Below are 21,307 nucleotides of genomic sequence, written 5' to 3'. Positions count from 1 at the left end.
AGAAAGGTGAGGGCGTTTCACCAAGTCAGGTTAAGTCATTTTTATTTGTATAGCCCTTAATCACAAAGAGTCTCAAAGGGCTTCACAGGTTGCTTCACAAGGTATTACACAGACTATTTTTTCAGACTATTATTACACTATCCCCTGATCTGGAACCAACATGAGGGCAAGGAAAAACTCAAAAACCTCAACGTGAGGAAAATGAAGAAACCTTGAGAAGGGACCGCACATGTGGCATCCCCCTTTCAGGATTACCTGACAGCAAAGGATGTTGCAATCACAAATAATACAGAGATATTGTCCAAGAAAAGTAGAGGTTATTCATATGCTATAGAGTAGAAGTGTGTTTTAAGCTTAGATTTAAACATTTCCACTGAGGTTGCAGATCGGATCTCAGGGGGAAGGGCATTCCACAGCACCGGTGCCCGGATGGAGAAAGCTCTTGAACCAGCGGAACACTTCTTGGCTCTTGGGATCACCAGAAGACCGGCGCTCTCAGAACGAAGGCTTCGGACCGGAACATAGGGGGAAATCAGATCTGAAAGATATGAGGGAGCAAGTCCATGTCTGATTTTGTATAATACTAAGAGAACCTTGAAATCACATCTTTAGGCCAACAGGGAGCCAATGCAGGTTAGCCAAAATCGGCGTTATGTGATCGAACTTTTTTGTCTTAGTTAATAGCCTCGCTGCAGGACTATTCCCTTGATTTTTCTTTTTAAACTGGCAAGCCACAAATTATTAATTCTATGACAGAGGCCGCGGGCCAGTAAAAAGTTGCTCACGGGCCGTAACTGGCCCTCGGCCCGGGCATGGACATGCTGACCTACCCACATCACTTCCGAATAGTAATTCGTACTCCAGAACAGCAGGTGGCAGTAATTGTACTTCACGGCTGTTGGTGAGCACACTATCCCGGAAGAGGCAAAGGGGCGTCGATGTCGCCGCAACTGACATAATGCCGCAAATGGTGTTTGTTTCGAGGACATTTCTTTAAAATGCTTAGCAGCCCCTGTTATACATTTAATTATTTAGACTGAAACCGTGTCCACACCAAAGGTGAAGGCAAGCGTTGCGTCTGTCTTACTGTGCGAGCGTGCTTAACATTACTTATCAGTTGTCAGACTTATCGATTCAAGACACCGGGATGCAATTGGATTATTTGTGAAGAGAGAGTCCTAGCCACGGTAAGCCGAAATTCAAATAAAGTAGCGACGTAAATCAAGTTTTCTCTTTCTCAGGTTGTCCTCTAAATGGCCATTGCCTTGACATTCGACCGGGGCCTCAAAGACTGTCCACAAATTAGGGAACACGGCAATGTTCACCACTGTGTTAGATGTCACTTTTTTTATCATGAGTCAGAACGTATCCATTTTAATTTGTGCTAAACTCGGACGATCAGTCTCGTGATCATCACAAAATCTATTATTTTTGTGTGTGTGACGCTGTGTACTTTGAAAGTCATTAACCTTTATGTTGAAGAAGACGCATTCCATGTTATAAGTTTACAGGTTATTCTCTGTTTAAAGCAAGGGGTGTCAAACTCATTTGAGCTGGGGGCCACTTGTTAAAACAAACACTTACGGGGAGCCGTGGTAGTTTTAAGAGAGAAAAAAAGAGGAGTAAAGAGAGAGAGAACAAGGGAGACTAAGAGATAAAAGAGAGACAGATAAAGGGAAAAAGAATGAGAAAAAGAAAGCACAATAGAAACAGAATAAAAGGAGAGACCAAAAGGAAAGAAAAATAAAGAAGGAGATGGATCAAAAGAATAAAATAAAATAAAAACAAAGAGCAAGAGAGTGAACATGAGAGAAAGATAGAGAAAGTAATAGTTTGAGAAAAAAGAGAACGTGATAAAAATAAGGAAATAGCAAAAGAAAAATGAAGAAAGGGAGAGGAATAGAAAAATATGCTAGAGAAGGTGGGAGAGAGAGTGAGAAAAAAAGATTTTGGCTGGAGTTGAACTGTGGGGGAAAAAAGGTCATCTTTAACTTTTACTCCCCCTACTTTTATTTTAAATGTGTTTTCCTTGTATGAGATACTCAAAGTTCTACCCTAATTTGGGAAATTATGAAAAATGTTTATTAAATACAATAAAAACACACATTTGATTTAGTTGTTTAACTTTTGTTAATCTGTTGAAAGTTAGGTAAAAGTTGTTCAGTTAAAGATTAGTTTAGAAAAATTCCACCTGTTAGGTCTATAAACCTAATTTAAGTGGTTGGATTGGGGGCCTAACGGGTAGGGGCAGGTTTAATAATCTATAAGAAGAACATATTATTACTATTAACTTCTGATAGTGTAGATGTATGTGTTTATGAACAAAACATTTAAAAAAATAAGTTTGGTTGGTAAAATGTTTGTTAGGAAATGGCAGGGTAGAAAACATTCAGATACACTGTTTAGGAAAACAAGCTATAAATATAATTATATCCATTCCTGAGCTTGACCACTATGTATTCTTTAGTGTTAAACATATTAGTGTTGTAATAAAACCACAAAAACATGAAACTTATATATTATATATTTACAAATATATATTGCTATTACATTGCAATTACTACATGGGATGAGAACTTATGGAAACCAATGGCAATAAATTACCATACCACTGTCACATTGAATCTTATCTCTCAATGTCCAGTCTAGAATTGGATCAACATTGGCGCAATCTGATCCTGTCGAGTGTTATATTGCAAATCTGCTCGATGCCTTGAAAAACTAGCCCTATCCTGATTTTTCCTTTTTCATATCACCCACAAAGGTTTGAGTTTATTAAACCAATTGTAATATGAGGGATGGGTGCCACCAGGCTGTACTTGCTCAAGACATACCATAGGAAATGGTGCCCCTACGACCCTAGTGGTCACATGTTAGGTAGGATTAAGGACAGAGGGGCCGGTATAATACGTTGGAAACATCTGTTGGATCTTCCCAATCTGAATTTTTTTTTCCATAAGATCACGTTTTAGCTTCTGATAGATTTTTACCGGAAACCTTCCAGAAATGGACCCTCCCTTTTTTCTATTTGCAAGTTCTCAAACACATGTTTTCAGTGATTTATTGGAAATGATTACTATAAGTATGTTTCTATTCTCTTACATTTCAGTGCCATGTCTCTGGTTTTCCCACGGCCCAACACCAACGTCATCCACAGCAAGAAGGATAAGAGACTAATGGCGGAGGTGAACGCGTCACCACTCAAGCATTTCGTCACTGCAAAGAAGAAGATTAATGGCATTTTTGAACAGTTAGGAGCCTATATAAAAGAGAGTGCATCATTTTTGGAAGGTAAGTAGTATTTATATTGTAGTCTTTTTTAACTGAGTTTTTATCGGTATTTAGCAAAGGGCTCCAGCCCAATATGTCCCTTTCCATTATCTCCCTACTCCAACACATTGACTCAAATGGGAAATTTCTCAGTCTATTAATTGTGTTTATTCAGACTGTTATTTGTTTTTGTAACCTCTGAATATGTTCAACAATTTATTTGAAATGTGAAAAAACATTGACAGATTTTTTATGAGTTGTCTTTTCATCTTTTGAATAATATTATTTATGCCAACCCTGGTAGATGCTCACAAAAATGAAGAGCTGGATCCAGTCACTACAGAAGAACAGGTGCAGGAGGTTAAAAGTTACCTGACCAAAGTGGCTGGCATTGGCGAAGTGCTTGCCCGGAGGCATATGAAGGTGGTTTTCTTTGGCAGGTATGCTTCTCTTTTCCCAGGTTAACAAGATGTTTTCTTTTTTACATTTGAAGTACAGGGATTTTACCACCTAAAACGAAAGTTTCGAACGTAACTACGGTTCTTTGAGTCACGTACTACGGCCAGAGACGGTGCCTCAAGCACGGAACTTCACCTTCGCACATGTGCAATTTGAAAAATGCATCCCAAAATTAGTCACTCCATCACACGTGTGTCCTCAGGAATGTCTATTTTTTTCCCGTCTCATCACAGGTATGCAACTTTCAGAATCTTTTTGGGAGAACACAAGGATTCCGAACTTACATGAACTGACATGATGCTCAGGTTTTCACACGGGAATCATACAAATGTAGTTACATTTGTTACTCATTTCAAAATTGTGAACTTCCCTGCGGGTATCTATCTATCTATCTATCTCTCTCTATCTCTCTATCTCTCTTTTCTTATATTTCGCCACTAACGACCGCCAAAGGTGGGGCTTCAAGCACAAAATGACCAATACCAGCGCAGTCATGGGGAACCCAAGAAACAACCTCGCTGAGTTTCCTCGGCTGGACCAGAGACAATGCCGAGCAGTGTGGGGAAGGCCATAACAATGCTGTAGAACCTGGCGAAAGTGGTAGGCAACGCCCAATAGGCGGCAGCACGAGTGTCCTTCAGGGACAAGGACGGCCCTGGTAGAATGGCAGCGCACCCTTGAAGGCAGGGGGCGGCCACAGGGGGCATAATACAGGCAACAGTCCCAGCAATCCAGTGAGACAAGAGCCGCTTAGACCAAACAAACTCCAGACAAGCCACCACAACGACAAAAGACAACCAGAGGAATGAAAATTCTCTTTCGCGACAATGTAGCATCGCATGCACAGGCCACAAGAGCCCCACCCAGGGTTGAACCGGAACGCGCAAGACGCAGAAACCCATCAAAGAAAAACAAGGGCCGGAAGGGGCATTGGGGACAAAGGCAGCATTTGGCCACAGCAAAACGCTTGTACCATCCGAGCAGGCAGGCCTACTGCTACTGGATAAGGCGTGAAGCTCGCCAACGTTTTCAGCGAAAGCCAAGACGAGCAAAAGAGTATCCCTACAGCAAACCCACTGAAGACTCGCCTCAACAAGCGGCATAAAGGGAGGCCGACAGGCAATCTGGCACCGGCCCAAGACGCCAAGATGGGGCACAATCAGCACGGGGACAAAGCTGCCGTGTGCGCCAAAAATGGCATGCGCGAGCTGGCCAAAACAACCACCCAGCGGCAAACCAGGCCCCTTTGAAGCCAAACACACGGGCAGAGGCAGTGTGGATTGGGACTTCAAACATGCTTCCAGTCAGGACAACCGAGCCCGCCAGTCTGACATGCCACGGAACCCCTAAGCACAGCCGGCGCAGAAGGACGCCTAAAGGAGGCTAACGGCAACAGCGTGCAGCACACATGAAGAACCACCCGGAGTGCGGATCAAAGCAGAGGCAACGGTGAAAGGGCAAATACCTTATCTAAGTAAGCCCGGTGACCAGGTTGCGAGAGCGCAACACGGCCCAAAGGACCTTCACCCATCACCAACTGACCTAAAACCGGCCTACCACCAAGGCAAGAGATGCTCAGCAAGGCCGCCTGCACCGTAGATGTGCAAGCGAAAACGGCGCAAGAACACGTCCAACGTAAAAAAAACAAACAGGACGAGGACGAGGACGCAGTAAGCTGAGAAGAGGTGGCGGTAAACATTTAATTGCACACAGCACAGGGAGGCGGCCAACGCAAAAGCGAAACAGGACAGGGGTGCAATAAGTCTAGTGAGAAGATTAAACAGTGGGGTACTTTTAATGAGACAAAAATTATAGACATTTCTGAGGACACAGAGGACAGTGACTATAAGTATGCATTTCTCTAACTGTGCATGCACAAAGGTGAAATTCCCTGCTTGAAGCACCGTTTCTGGCGGTGGGTTGTAACGAAACGGAACTCCAAATTCAAATCTTAACCTCATTCAAATCCCAGACCTCAAAACATGAAAGTAGATGTGCTATACTTGAACATAATAGAATGGTCTTTATTGATTACAATGTATTGTCAATTGTTTAAATTTAGATGTGACCTGGCACTCCAGGATCAGCATATAATAAAGACTTAAAAGATAGATATCTTAATATTGATATCTTGATATATAGATAGAAGTGTTCTACTCAGTCTGGCAGTATACTCATATCTTATGCTCGTTAAACACTAGTTTTTTGTCGTTGCCAGGTCCAATGTTACCGATTTAAGTTGAGTGTAATTATAAAAACAAAGACCAGTTGTTGCTTCGCTATGTCACAAATAGCTCGGCTTGAAGTATTGACATGGCAGGCTATACGTTTCCAATACCTAAAGTAATTGTTTCCTAACCCCACACTAAAGGAGTGGGGAAGATAATAAGAAGTGTATAGGTGAAATGACATGTAATTGGCCCAAATTGGGCCAAACTCTATAGTCATGCCATAATTGTAAGCAGTTTTAGGACAATGAATGAAAGCTGAAACTAAAATTCAATTTGTTCTCCAGGACAAGCAATGGGAAAAGCTCAGTCATCAATGCCATGCTGTGTGACAAGGTGCTGCCCTCTGGCATTGGACACACCACAAACTGTTTCCTTAGAGTAGAGGGAACTGATGGAAAAGAAGCTTTTATTCTCACTGAAGGCTCCGAGGAGCGGAAAAGCATTACGGTCTGTACAACTGCTTTATTTTTAAATGCAGGTGGACGTCACTCTTGAACTGCCTTTAACACAGGGTTACTCTGGTGTTTCAATATTTTCAGACGGTGAACCAACTGGCCCATGCGCTCCACCAGGATGAGGACCTGGAGGCAGGCAGCTTAGTCTGTGTCATGTGGCCTAAAACCAAATGTGCTTTGCTCAGGGATGATTTGGTCTTGTTGGACAGGTCTGGCCTATTTAAATTATATTTTAAATGTACATACATAGATCTGGACAGCTCGATTACATGACAGATAAAGCAGTCACAATTTTTAGGAATACAAAATGTTCCACTTGTTAGCAGAAAATATAAAATAACTCTATGTATCAATTTAACTTTTTCTTTGTTTTAAAAATTCAGTCCAGGTATTGACGTGACCACAGAACTTGACAGTTGGATCGATAAGTTCTGCTTGGATGCAGATGTGTTTGTACTTGTGGCAAACTCCGAGTCAACTCTGATGCAGACGGTGAGATATAACCAAAAATCCATTACAATCTCGCACAGTGATGTCAAACACATGGCCTGAAGGCCCGATCTGGCCCTTTGGAAGATTTCATCTGGTCCACCATACATATATTTCTATCACGAGTTATGATTTTTAAAATAAATGCAGGCCACATGTTCCCTCTCGCTAGTAGAGAGCAGTAAAGGATATACTCTCAGCTTTAGTAGGCCCAGTCTTTTAGTTTGGTTCGGTGTAGTCTAATTTTATTGCCCATGCACTGCAAAAACCTTTATTTTGTATATATTTTTTTTTTTTTTATCATTTTCAATCCAGTAAAACAATTAAGACAAACTTTTTTTTTTTATATGGCTCCAACATGAGTTTGGATAGCGTGGTGAGTTGATTCACGTGTAAAACTGCATTTACTCTACTGTTAAGATAAACCAGTTTACACATTCAATGCCAAAAATTAAAATCATTTTTTTCCTGTTGTCTCAGAATAAATATGTTATGCTTAGAAAAAAAAATCCCTGGTCATCCATGATTATAAGATTTAGGGTAGGCTACAGAATATGCTAAATGATAAAGCATAAAACTGAATAACTACAGTAAGCAAAAAAATTGAAGATTACATTCTTTTACTGATTGGGCCTGCTTTAGAACACAAAGTCTGATTCCGGCTGCAGAGCCAAACTAATTTTGACATCCTTGACCTAGACTCTCAGACATTTTTAATGTCTGATTGGTGTATAAAGAGTCTCACTGACAGGTAGAAGTGCTAATCACATGCTCCAGCGTAATACTGTATGTGTTGAACAGTGGTAGGGACATGGTGAAAATTATTTTTTAAACATGCAATTAAAAATTATCTGTGCAGGAGAAGTCTTTTTTTCACAAAGTCAATGAGCGACTTTCCTGTCCCAACATCTTCATACTTAACAACCGTTGGGATGCTTCAGCTTCGGAGCCCGAATACATGGATGAAGTTAGTCACCTTTTTTTGTGATCAAATGATTTCTTTATGTACACAATAATGAAAACAAAGGCTCATTAAAAAACATTTTTTATGGCAAGGTGCGGAGACAACATATGGATCGATGCACCAATTTCCTCGTGCATGAGCTCGGAGTTGTGGACCAAGCCCAGGCCAATGATCGCATTTTCTTCGTTTCTGCCAAGGAGGTTCTGCAGGCACGTGTGCAGAAAGCTCAAGGAATGCCTGAAACTGGTGAGGTTAGACGAGCACTCACAAATCAGAAGGTTTTTATGATAAACTCTTCAAAGGTACTCTAACGTTCAAAAGTTCGGCGTCCACCCACATAAGTTTTCCCTGAAAAGTCACGCTTTTTTATCAATCAAATGAGTTTCAAAATAGAGTATTTGAGATGTTGATATAGTTATAAATAATGATTTTATTTGGAAAAAAAAACCTTATATTTTAAACTTTGTTTTCGTTACAGAATGGACATTTCTAAGCAACCCAAAACTTTTGAACAGTTTTGTACCTATTGTGTTAACTTTAAATTGAACAATAAAACAATAAAGGTAACCTGACAAATCTCATTTATTTGGTAATGAACGTACAAATATGTGCTGCAAAATTCCTGTTTGGTAGCAGTACCTTCACTTAAGAGCGCTGTAACTTTATAGTTTTCAAATGGTAAGCATAGACATGGCCAAGCTTTAAATAATTGTGTTTGTTTTGCTCGATCGAGGTGAAAAACTGTCATTGTACTAATAGTCAAGTCATGTTTATTTGTATATCCCTTAATCACAAGGAGTCTTAAAGGGCTGCACCAACCACAGATTACAAATCATGAAGATTTATTGCAAACTGCAGGAATCCCAAATTCCCATCCAGATGCTAACATAACCAGCAGATGTTATATTAACACTGTTCTCATGACTTTTGGCATGTACCAACATGCCTTACATTCATTATTCACTCGTAATAAAACTATTTTTCTGCTATTGTCACATTTTCATTCATTTGTTCAATCGTTTATTGACTTTTATTTCCTGTTTCAGGCGGAGCGTTAGCTGAGGGATTTCAAGTTAGAATGTTTGAATTTCAGAACTTTGAGAGGCGATTTGAGGTAAAACCACTACTTGGAATTTATTTTGTAGTCTTAAGAGCTTTGTCAATGTTGTAAAACCTACTCTAAACACTGTGGGTGTCCAGTGTTAGCATGCTTCAATTTGCATCTTTTTTGTTTTTTACATTAAATCTTAATTATTCTGTTAGTAGTTTGAAGTTAGGTGTTTTAAAGCACCTTCCAAACTATGAAAAGTATACTGATTCAAATTCAAATCACAAAAATGCAGAAAGAAATTATGGTAAATGTATAACTCCCACCCTCCCACTGAGAGCAATATATTTTCCCCATCAAGCAAGCGCTCCCCCCTCCCCCCATGTTAAAGAATTTCATTCCACAGTGACTACAAACTTAAATATCGAATTTCATGCTTTACCTGCTTCCTCAATTTGGTCATTCACAATCTGTCCACACGGTCACTGTGACATCAATTGTAGTTGCAATCAGTTGTCAGTACAAAGGCAAAATGGCTGCCTGATGTAGTAAAGCCAGATGAAGTTTTGCCTGCCTGATTGATATTCAACAAACAGGATAATAATAATACTGTATTTAGCCTAGCTCAGGTGCATTCAACGTATCATTGCATAGCATTGCTTTTACCTGATAATATTTTAGAGTTTATTTAAAATGTATCAATTATTAATGCCCATCACTGTTTGTATTTGTCAATGCAACTCTTGCATGTAGGAATGCATCTCACAATCAGCAGTTAAGACCAAATTTGAGCAGCATACAGTGCGAGCCAAGCAGATCTCTGAAGCTTTGCGACACATTATGGATGCGGTACATATTGCTGCACAGGAACAGAGGTCAGTCTGGCATGAAAATTCAGCATCGCTCAATTCAAAATAATTGAATTGTAAAATGGAGCATTTCTTGTATAAACGAGGAGTATTTTGATAATGTTTTTTTAGACTTGGACAATAATACCAACATACTTGAATATTGCCTCAATTCTTTATGTAATTACAGGGTTTACTGTCTTGAAACTAAAGAGGATCGTCAGGACCGACTAGAGTTTATAGACAAGCAGTTGGACCTGCTGACTATGGATTGTAAGGCCAGGATCAAGAAAATCACAGAAGAAGTGGAGAGACAGGTGAGCTGAGTAGCATGGACATGTGTTCAACAATGCTTCATTGAAAAGTTTATCTACCCATGACAGAGAATTAAATTTATTTATTATTGTCATCGTAATAATTAATATATACACAAATATATAAATCTCAAAGGGAAAACGAGTTTAGGCATATCTTTAATAATTGTACATCATTTGTACATCTCCAGGTGTCTAATTGCATGGCAGAAGAAATCAGGAGGCTCCACATTCTAGTGGAGGATTTTCACATGGACTTTCATCCATCGCAAGTTGTCCTCAAGGTTTACAAGAAAGTGAGTTTTAACAGTTATTTTATTAGTACCCCTGAAAACAAGTCTGGTTTTCCCTCATTTTGTTTTCTGCAACTGTATGCCATTTAAGTACTTTACATTTCCATAATAATTTAGGTTAATAGACTATCTATGCGTTGTTAGTTGCGACTAGGACAAAAGAATGCTTACCATTTTTATGAAATTGTAACATGTTTACTGTTGATCACAGTGTAAAATGTAGTACTAATTCTAAAAATGTTGAACTTTATTTCTAGGAGCTTCACCGGCACATAGAAGAGTGTCTGGGTAAGAACATGTCTGAGAGATGTTCCACCAATATCACTGCTGCTCTTCAGACAACACAGGCAGATATGATAGGTAATAGTTAGTATTATCTTAAAAAATGCTGCTTGAGACATATCCATTATTGTTCTAGAAGATTTTCTTTGTTAAATACTAAGTCAACGCTGTTTAGCATCGTCATTCCCAAAAAGTGGTTAAAAAAACCCATCCGCTGTATTTGAATCAACATGTGTCTTGCAGAGGGTCTGAAGCCTCTTCTGCCCAACCCGGCCAGAGAGCAGGTGGACAAGCTGGTTCCTCGCCAATGTTTCAGTCTCAGTTATGACTTGGCTTGTGACAAGCTCTGCAGTGACTTCCAAGAGGACGTCAGCTTCCACTTCTCTTTAGGCTGGACAATGCTGGTCAACCGCTTTTTGGGGCCCAAGAACACTCGAAGGGCCCTTATGGGCTACAGTGACCAGGTAAACTACTTACAATACCTACTGTGCAAATATTGATTTATGAACACGCAAAAGGATTTCAATAAACAATTGCTGTATCTTGATAACGTTACAAATTTAATAATTTTGATTTTATGAGAACCAAAAGACTTTTTTCCCCTATGCATTATATGCTACTATGATAATACGAACTTGATACTATATATATATATATTGTGAACCTTAATAAAGAAGGGCAATATATTGGTCAAGTAACAGTGAAGAAATTATTATTAACGGTTTCTTTTATTAAAATAACAGACCGCTTCTTTGGTATTTTGGGGCTTACTGCTGTTGCTCGGTGCAAACCCAAAATGTGTTCAAAATACTGAAGTGATGCATGGTTTTGAAACTGAAAATGTATCCGCCATGATTACAACACACAGAGTGCCGGTGTTGTTTGCTTCTGTGTGTGCGTCGCTGCACAGTGACGTCTATCAATTTGAGTCAAGAGTGGTCAAAAAAGGGGGTGACGAGAACAAAAAGGTAATTGTAAATGTAAAAATCAAGGTAAACCGCCCTCATCTTCCTCCTTAGAACTAAAGCCATCAAAGTTGTCTTCCTCAGTGTCGGAAAGAAACTTTGTCGTATAGACGTCGTCCAACGCTCCCGCAGCCGGTGTTATGCCGAGAAATGCATCCCTGCCGATAATTGCATTCCCTGTTGCGGGAGCGCGCACACATAACTCCCGCTACTACAACCACTTTTACGTACCTCGTTTTATCTCACTTTTATATCTGTTGATGATTTGACAGTTCGTTTCAGCATAATAAGCTTTATGGTAGAGTGCATAACAGTTTAAATACGAGCGATTTGAGTCGAAAAAGGCAAAATAAACACGTTACCTGCTCAAAAGTAGTTTAGATACGGTGTGCATTACCGTTCGATTACACTCACAACAAATACAAGACAGTAGGGTTTAAGTTGTATTACATTCCCAACAAATGCAAGACGAAGTGGTCTTTGATATATGTTTGCCATTTCCTTCCTGAAAAGTGCTATAAAAGTGAGATAAAACGAAGTAAAAGTGGTTGTAGTAGCGGGAGTGACGTGTGCGCGCTCCAGAGACAGGGGATGCATTTCTCGGCAGGGATGCATTTCTCGGCATAACACCGGCTTTTCGGAACCCGTTGGTGATGGTGGATTTTTTGATGCTGCCCCACGCTGTCAGGATCCACTGGCAGACTTGCGAAAAAGTTGCCTTTCGCGTGCGGCCAGTTTTAGTGAAGTTGCAGTCTTCCTCGGTGCATATATTCCACCGGTCTAAATCTTACCTTTTGTAGAAATATATGGCCGTAAGAAAAATTACATCAATTGGCCACATCACTGAATAAGCCGCAGGGTAGAAAGTTTGGGGAAAAAGTAGCGGCTTATAATCCGGAATTTACGGTAATAGTGTTCCAGGAACGTGTTCCTTTGTAATGAGTTACTCCCAACACTGGATGTCATTGGATATGTGTGGACATGTTTTTGTGTAAACCTTTTCCAATTGTAGAGCAAAAGTCCAGAAAAAGGCAACCATTTAAGTATGTACTGAGATAATCCCAAGGAACATGGAGTACACCAATGATTTTTATTGTGGTCTCAAATCAGTCCATCTTGTTTATCTTGTGAATTGTCTCTTGCAGATCCCGCGAACTTTGGCGATAACTCCTGTCAATGCCAGCATGCCTCCATTCCCTCAAAACTCCATGACCCAGGAGGAACTGATGGTCTCCATGGTGACCGGACTAGCATCCGTCACATCACGGACCTCCATGGGTGTCCTCGTAGTTGGTGGTGTGGTGAGAACACCTTCTCTCATAAACCGTTTGAAGGATTTGCAATAAGTAAAGGGAGGATAGGCAAGTAATTGAAAATCGTTGGTAGGAATTAGCAAATTTTCTGGACTACTAGGCACTCCTAAAATGTCAAATTGGCCATAAACTTGAAAAGGCGCCATATAATCCAGTGCGCTCTGTATGCAGACAAAAATGGAATTGCATTACCATATATTCAATTATCTATCATTCGATACATTTTATTGCTGGTCACAATAGCATAACATGGGATACAACAGGAATCGAACCCGGGGCACGGCATGGAGAGCGCCGGACCATATCCACTAGGTCACTGCAAATATAGACGACTGATGAAACAGCATTAGGTCTTATGACATTGTCGCATTATTTTTAGTCACTGTACCAGATATGAAAACAGACAATGATTAAAAATTGGTGTGACATTTTGTTTCATCTTTTCGCAGCTCAAACTATGCATTGTAAGTGAGAAACGTTTTGAATAAATGCGGCCATATGTTTATTTGTATCTTTCAGGATGACAAATTTACTACCCATTATGCCTTTCCCTTCATTTAGTTCAGAACGACCAAATTACTTCCCACGATTCCTTTCACTTCATTCAGTTCAGAATCTTGTGTGCTTCAGAATGAGTTTTCAAGCCGCTGATACAATAATGTATTTCAGTGGGCCCCAACTTTCTCTGTACCACAGACTGGTTCAATGTCTGAAAATATACTCGCGGCTTGACCCACTATTGACATCAACAAAATGGTACTCTAACTAAAAATATTGTGATGTTGAAATAAACACTAGTGCCTTTTCATGTGTCGTCGGTATCCCTAGTGGTCTAGTTGATAGGATCAAGACCTCCCGGCTGCGAACTGGGTCTGATTCTCTTTGCATCAGATGTTATGGTATTGTGATCAGTTATACATTCCAACTGATCAATTAATGCACAAATACATGAGCCTTATAGTCCTGTGCACTTTTATATATATATATATATATATGACAAAAATATCACAAAATACTTTATGGGTTGTAACATGAAAAATTCAGTATAACTGCCTCTTCAAAAGATTTCAATGTTAATAAAAACGATTATAAACAGTGGCATTACAACTGTGAATCCAATTTTAATCCACAAATATGTTTTGAATTTCTCATTATCCAATCTGTTCAGATCTGGAAGGCTGTAGGGTGGCGCCTGATTGCGCTGTCTGTGGGCCTCTACGGGCTCCTCTTTGTCTATGAGCGCCTCACCTGGACAACAAAAGCCAAAGAGCGTGCGTTCAAGAGGCAGTTTGTTGATTACGCTACAGAGAAGTTGCAGCTCATCGTCAGCTACACTGGATCAAACTGTAGCCACCAAGTCCAACAGTGAGCGTTTATACGTGCTGATGGAATTTATTTTTCCAGTTTGGTTTTGTTTTTTTGTATTTTTTCAACTGTCTTTTGTGGTCTTTTTGTGTTTGTGAACATCAGAGAGTTGGCTGGCGTGTTTGCTCAGCTCTGCCAGCAGGTGGACGTGACACGACAGAATTTGGAGGATGAGATCACTGACATGAATGGCAAGATCGAGCTTTTGGATGCCATGCAGAGCAAAGCAAAACTGCTACGGTAAGAACACATGAGTCTGCATTAGTCAGGACACAGTTGTTAAAAAAACGCCTCCTTTTTTCATGGCCTGTTACACGAAGGTTGGTGGTTTATACTTTCTATTCTCTTCCAACCCTGGTCAAACACCTTTTTATGTTCCTCCTTCAAACAGGGCTTCCGTGGACCGTTGCAAAATCTCAATAGGCAATGAATTGACATTAAAAGGTCTTAAATCCAATTTTTGAAAGTCCTAAAAATGTGAACATATTTATAAGATTTCTATTTGTTTGAACTAAAAGGATCTAATAACATTTATCAATTATCTTTTTTAATAATTCACCGAATTACTTTAGTGGCAACGTTGCATACCCACAATAACGGAACTTTTAAATTGGTTTGATGTGGTTTCAGTTTGGCCTGTGAGAACAGACACATGTCTCAGGACTTACAATATACATAGCAACTTTGGACAGAGAAGTTTACTTGGGACCATGGGAAAGTGTACATTTAATGAGAAATGGCTGTCCGAGAAACGTTTATTGCCATGACTAAAAGTTGTGCTAGCTAATGTCTACGAGCAATGTTCCCTCTAATTTTCCACGGGTCTGAGCGTTCACATAAAGTCGGTGAGCAACGCTTGAAACAACAGTAAGCAACAGCAATCCCAAGTGTGGCAAATAAGTCATTATCAAACATGCCCAAAACTTGATATCAAGGTACATTTTGCTGAGTTTCCGGCAATGCAAACATTTTTTTTCACTTTTGAGTAAATTGACTAATGTATTATTGCAAAGGTTGTACGGCCTGCAAACTTCATTTGTTTTTACAACAATTCCTTCACAAGATTTCCATTTCTTTTTTTTCCTGGTATCTTTTGTCGCATAATACTAACATTTTTGGGGGCTTATTTAGTCGGTTGCACGATACACAACTGTATTTTTTATTTTTTGATGGAACTACAATGTTGGCAACAAGATTGACTTGGTATGATTGGAAATTATTTGAATGCAACACAAACTTTTTTTTCTTTTTTCCTGTTTTTTTCCATCTTTTTTTTAATTCCTTTAAAAAAAATCTCATTGTGTTATTTTTTCCTAGCTGTTACTTTTTTCTTTTTGTTCTCTATTTACTTTTTTCCCTTTGTTTCTTTCTTTTCTCTTTTTCTGCCTTTTTTCTCTTTTGTTTCTTTTTTTTCCCTCAGCTTTTCACTACTTTTTCATTTTGGTATTTTTTTCTTTTTTGTTCTATTCCCCCTTCCTTTAAGTCATTTTGTGCATAATTTTACATAATATTTGGTCATATAGGGATGAAAGAAGCAAAAACAACCCGAATAGCCGTTTAGGACCCGAAAGAGCCAGTTCCTTTTAGTGAGCCGAGCCGAAGAAGCCGGTTCTCAAAAAACTCTACTGACTTTACTCAACTTCGTTCTACTTCGACCTTGACTTCAAAATACAGCATTTAGAACACCGTGTCATTTAGAACTCTGGTATTTTTACCTTCATGCACTGTAACTTTGACTTAATTCGCTTCTTAATTAGCAATTTCGAGCCCTGATTTTTGTGAGCTGGCTAGATTTTCTTGTGCGCGGAAAAGCTCTGGGTAGTGCGCAGAGGGAACATTGCGCTGGATAGATTTTCTTATGCGCTGAGAATGTGCAGGCGTGCATGATTGCGCACGCGTGCAGCTTAGAGGGAACATTGTCTCCGAGTCTACGAAATATTTTGTTTTTGTTGTTTTTTTTGTTTTGTTTCGATTGTGTTTTTTGTTGACTTGGTCTTAAATTTGATTTCAAGAGGCTTAAAAAGTCTTTAAATGTCTGAATTTAACGTTTTATAAGCTGTAGGAACCCTGTTCAAACTTTCACTCCCAGTTTGGTGTACAAATTATGTCAACCAAACAAAAATACGGCCACATCACATTTAATCATTAGAAGTATTAAGCAACTCTTTCAGTTTTAAACGTTATCAAAAAATGGGACACTTAACAGTGTCAGCAGAGCTTTTTCGAGCATTTTTTTCTGTCATGGCTCACAGAACACATGTTTTTTGGACCATGTAAACACAGATAATACCAGATGAAGCATTTGGTTGTCATCTTTTGTCACATAAATAATTGTTTTCCGCTTCATCCTTTTTTTTGATAATCAACAGTAGAACTTTGGTTTGGTCCAGGGAAATTGGCTATTTTGAAGTTCCAAGTCTGGGGAAAAAAGCTTTTTGTGAAAAGATGCATTTTACAGCCATGACTTTTTTTTTTGCTAATAGCTTTTACTTTAGTGATGACATAAACATCTGAACAATGTGTTTCATTCATTCAAGGCCCCCATCAATTGTGGGAATGCGCTTTTCATAATAAAATTGACAATTTTTGTTGAGCATTCTTTCCAAGAAGCGCCAGAATAAAATGTTGGATTCAAAAATCAAAGATTCAAAGTGTCTATTGCCATGTGCACATTAAAGAACGACGTTTCCCTGCACAATGAAATTCTTACTTTGCTGTCTACACAGTTGCCAGCGTAATAAAACTAAGAAACTATATACAAAGAGGGCTTATGTAAATCGATCCAAATTGGACTTCTTTTGTATTTTCGACTTTGAATTTGTTTAACATGAAACCTGCCCACTGCAGAAAATGCTGAATAAAATAAAGACAAACCTAGAAATATTTTTGGGAGCAGTTAAGTGTTATACAAGAATTCTCATCAGTTGGCAAAAGGATTTTTCATATTGCATCAATATCCGTATTTCAAACAGGCCTGCCTTTAAATGCAATAAATGGAAAATGTCATGCACAGTCTTATGCATTTATTACAATTAATTTTATGTCATCTTTAACCATCAAAACAATACAATTCATTTTGGCAGGAACCCTATGTCGTTATATATATACAACATATGGAACTTGAGTAGATGACTATCATTTTAATTATATTTGTTACATATGTTTTATGAGGTCAGCAATTTAGCGTAATAGACTACGATGGCGTTTAAATAACTGTCATGAAAGCTTCTCACTCATTGTATGGAAAGACCTATATCGGAGATCATCGGCAGGGCTAAGCCACTGTATCATTCTCAATGTGTGTGTGTGTGCGCCATGTGGTTTCAGGAACAAGGCAGGTTGGCTGGACAGCGAGCTTAACATGTTCACCCAACAATACCTTCATCAAAGCAAGTAACAGGGACAAAGCAGACAGCTGTGAAAATCCACAAATGCACCCAATCAACTGATGTACTGATGAAAAAATATTTTCTTCCTACTTTGTCTCTGCTACTACGGCTGCTCATGTAATTCATATTTATTGAGGGATTTGGTACATCATGTACACTAAAAGGAAGTGTGATATGAGTTGTAGTGTGGTTGGAAAAAATGTATTTTCTGTCTAGATTTGTTTTGTAAATAATTGTAAGCACTATGTCCTAAGGTTTTCAAACTAGCTTGTAGCTCAACTTCCGGTGGATGGGAGTAAAAATAAATGAGACGATGATGATTTAAGAGACAAAAGGAACACTTATAAAGGGAATTGAGTGTTATCGAGACTAAAAAGTAGAAATAAACTATCAATAATATAAAAATGAAATGTGCATTTATGAATGGTCACTATTAAAGGACAAAACAAAATAATGCTTTTTGCTCATGACATGCTTTATTTTCTATGCTCGATAGAATATATGTTGAAATCAAGCTTGGGGTTTTTTTTAGACCACCTGGGCTTTTTCCAGAGATTATTTGAAAGCATTTTCTTGCTAACATGACAGTATTCTGTTTATAGTGTAACTTGTTAAACCTTCCAAACGTTTTTGTGATCAATCACAGCAACAGACTTTAAACAAAGTCACAGTCACACTACTTCCATAGACCAGATGAGATCATAGCGTTGAGTTACAGTTGTTGGTTCAACTTCTTATTCTTTTAAAAACAAAACGGTACTCTTTTGAACGGGAATGAAATGTTTCATAGTAGGGTTCTCCTTTGACAAAAGTGCAACAATATCTGAAAAAATGAAGCATAACAGTCAAAACAACTATTGTTTCAGTGAAAGTAAAGACGTGCTTTGGTATTTTGAAGAAGTGATCCATTGTATGGGTAACGATTATAAATATTATGTCGGAGGGTTTCCACTCTTAACTGTTTGAAAAGCCAAAACAAATGTAACACATTTTTGCCAAGGAATGGAAATCGTGGTTAAAAAAAAAGCTAATTTGGGTGTTGCTCTACTGAATTTCCTTTCATTGTTTCTTCCGGTTTTTTTTTGCAATGCCAATGCAGTAGGTTGATAAACATTTCCCCACCTCTCACTTCTTTATGCAAAGCGTAATGATTGTTTTTATCACTGGACTCTCAGAGTGAATTCCAACTTTTGGTTTTGTGTGTGTATTTAAAATATGGCAAGTTGTATTCCTTGTCTTGTATCTAAACCAGTGAATTCACAGTATATGGCACGTAATGAATTGAAAGGTTTTGTTCATGAATAAAAAATTATGTCACAGAGATTTTTATCAGTGGAGTTTTTGAATATTTAATGAGTTTCACATGATTTATCTGCCGGCGCTCACCACTTTTAAATTAGGGTTAACGTTTTTTATCGTAGGTTTTTAAGGATGCAAAGATTACAAAATGATTAGTAACTGTCAGCAAAAACGGGACTTAAACTTTTTAATGATTTATGTTATGTAATAGTATTAAACAATGTCATAAATTCTGGATTTACTACATATCAATTGAAATATCGCAAGTCAGTAATCGAGCCGAGAAGTAATAAACGAATGAATTAGAACCTCTGCATCGGATTGGATCAGCATCGAACGAATCTTCGCAATATTACAGAAGAAGGCTAATCTGGTAATATTTTTCACGTGTAACTGAAATGACAGATTTGGATCAAATATGACACTTAGATTTTTGACCGAGTCACTATGGGTGAAATTACATTTGTCTAGGTTCAGAGCAGTGTTTGAAAATAACTCTGGACCAATAATCAGCATTTCATTTTTTTCTGAGTTAAGGCACAAAAAATTAAGTGACATCCATCTTTGAATCTCAGTAAGGTAAACCTCCAGATTTCTACATTTTAACTGTCCAATTGTCTCCAGTGGCAGATACAGTTGAGTGTCGTCTGCATAGCAATGGAAACTAATATTATACTTAGGGATATTTCAAACAAAGACCAAATATTCACGCAAGACTAAACATTTCATCGAAGACTCACAAGAATTTTAATGGCGTTATGTTTTCACCCTAATTATGAAAGGAAGTTCCATGCTGGTGGATATTTGTTCCATGAATTATTTGCATGTTATTTTAATAAAACATTTCATTTTTACAAAGTAAACGTGAAACAGTCAAACAACAGTACCATGTTAACAATTTTCAGGGGAACAGAAAGTGCTGCAGAAATATGGAGAAAGAGAAAAAAAACCTAGAAATTTAAGTGAAAAGACATGTTTATTTCAACACAAGGGGCAGATTCTTAAGCATGTATTATATATTAAATCCAAATCGGGAATGTTTATTAAAAAAAACTTCAATAACAAAAAAAAACCTAATTCGTTGACATTTTAAAATGTGGGTTCGCATTTTTTGTTTTCCTGTGGATGAAAATTTTAGCTATGTGAATTCCGAGCTGTGTTTCCTTGCAGATGACATTGTTGCAGGCTGTCAGTGGGCTTTCATAAGTCTTTGCAATGTCTTTCCATTCAAATGGCTACAAAGGACCCCATTCACTCACACACGCACACAAACAAAGACACATTAGGAAGGGATCAGACAAGTGGTCCAATCATCTCCAATGGTGCATTGCCTGCAAATATTTTATATCATTATTATTTGTCAAACAATTTGGTTATTACAGCCTGGCACCAGATTTTGTTTTCAGTTTTTACATTAAGGTTTAAAACATTATGTATACAAACAGGGTTGGGTAGGGTTGCTTTAACTTGATTACTTTCAATTACTTTTGGATTACTCCAATACCAAATATGCTAATAAAAGACAAAAGAAACTAAATATGAATCATATGATGACTCACAACACGTGGTAAGCTTTCTCTCCTGGCTTTTGATCTCTTTAACATAAAATGCGACAGAAACAAAATAAAAATAAATCCAAACAGCTTGCCAACATCATTTTTGCCGTTCCATGTATTCCGTTACTCCCCAAGCCTGCACAAAATTTAGTGATTTTATTCATATTTAGTTTCTTTTGTCTTTTATTAGCATATTTGGTATTGGAGTAATCCAAAAGTAATTGAAAGTAATTCAGTTAAAGTAACCCTACCCAACCATAATACAAACACATAGGCCTACCGCAGGTATGTTTGCCAAGGGCACTGTATAATTTTTCACCGCTAGATGCCGCTGCATTGTGTAAGTGCAGTGATTCTCCAATAGTGGGGCGTGGGGCGCGGTCAAGGGGCCCATGTTTTATTTTTTTAGAACCAAGTGCAGTTGCATCTTCACTATGCTAGGGGGCAGTGTGCGCACGGAGCATTGTACCCTTAACAGCAAAATGCGTATATTTCAGCTTCCTCTAGGTGAGCCTCATGTCATCTAAAATAAATACCTATTTCTATTTTCTTTGAAAGCACGTTTATTTGATATTATTTTTGCTTATTATGAAAATCAATACTGTTTTTTTTTATCCTTGGGAGGTTTGATTACATATATTTTTCCTGCTTTTGATGAGTTATCAGGGTGGGGTCGGGTTACTTTAACTTGATTACTTTCAATTACTTTTGGATTACTCTAATACCAAATATGCTAATAAAAGACCAAAGAAACTAAATATGAATAA

The 21,307-nt window shown here is 38.3% G+C and overlaps 1 protein-coding gene across 1 annotated transcript; it reads left to right on the top strand.

The window, feature by feature from the left end:
• Positions 1-902: 902 nt before the first annotated feature.
• Positions 903-19,004, top strand: mfn2 (mitofusin 2). The gene is made up of 19 exons (XM_088330948.1): positions 903-1,059; positions 1,118-1,187; positions 3,110-3,291; positions 3,575-3,710; positions 6,245-6,407; positions 6,500-6,624; positions 6,799-6,907; positions 7,764-7,871; positions 7,961-8,114; positions 8,915-8,982; positions 9,670-9,791; positions 9,955-10,081; positions 10,270-10,374; positions 10,629-10,731; positions 10,897-11,117; positions 12,764-12,919; positions 14,100-14,296; positions 14,402-14,536; positions 17,624-19,004. Exons 3-19 carry the CDS (start codon positions 3,114-3,116, stop codon positions 17,691-17,693), a joined length of 2,277 nt encoding a protein of 758 aa, XP_088187074.1. The 5' UTR covers positions 903-1,059; positions 1,118-1,187; positions 3,110-3,113; the 3' UTR covers positions 17,694-19,004.
• The last annotated feature ends 2,303 nt before the right edge of the window (positions 19,005-21,307 follow it).

The sequence above is a fragment of the Urocampus carinirostris genome, chromosome 3 (assembly GCF_059441175.1).
Source record: "Urocampus carinirostris isolate Australia breed hairy pipefish chromosome 3, RoL_Ucar_1.0, whole genome shotgun sequence".
Taxonomy (NCBI): Eukaryota; Metazoa; Chordata; class Actinopteri; order Syngnathiformes; family Syngnathidae; genus Urocampus; species Urocampus carinirostris.
This window is presented reverse-complemented; position numbering and strand designations above follow the sequence as displayed.

Coding starts and splice junctions, on each gene's coding strand:
- mfn2 (XM_088330948.1), top strand. CDS start 3,114: ATGTCTCTGGTTTTCCCACGGCCCAACACCAACGTCATCCACAGCAAG. Junction 10,082..10,269: donor CAGAAGAAGTGGAGAGACAG/GTGAGCTGAGTA, acceptor GTACATCTCCAG/GTGTCTAATTGCATGGCAGA. Junction 12,920..14,099: donor TCCTCGTAGTTGGTGGTGTG/GTGAGAACACCT, acceptor CAATCTGTTCAG/ATCTGGAAGGCTGTAGGGTG.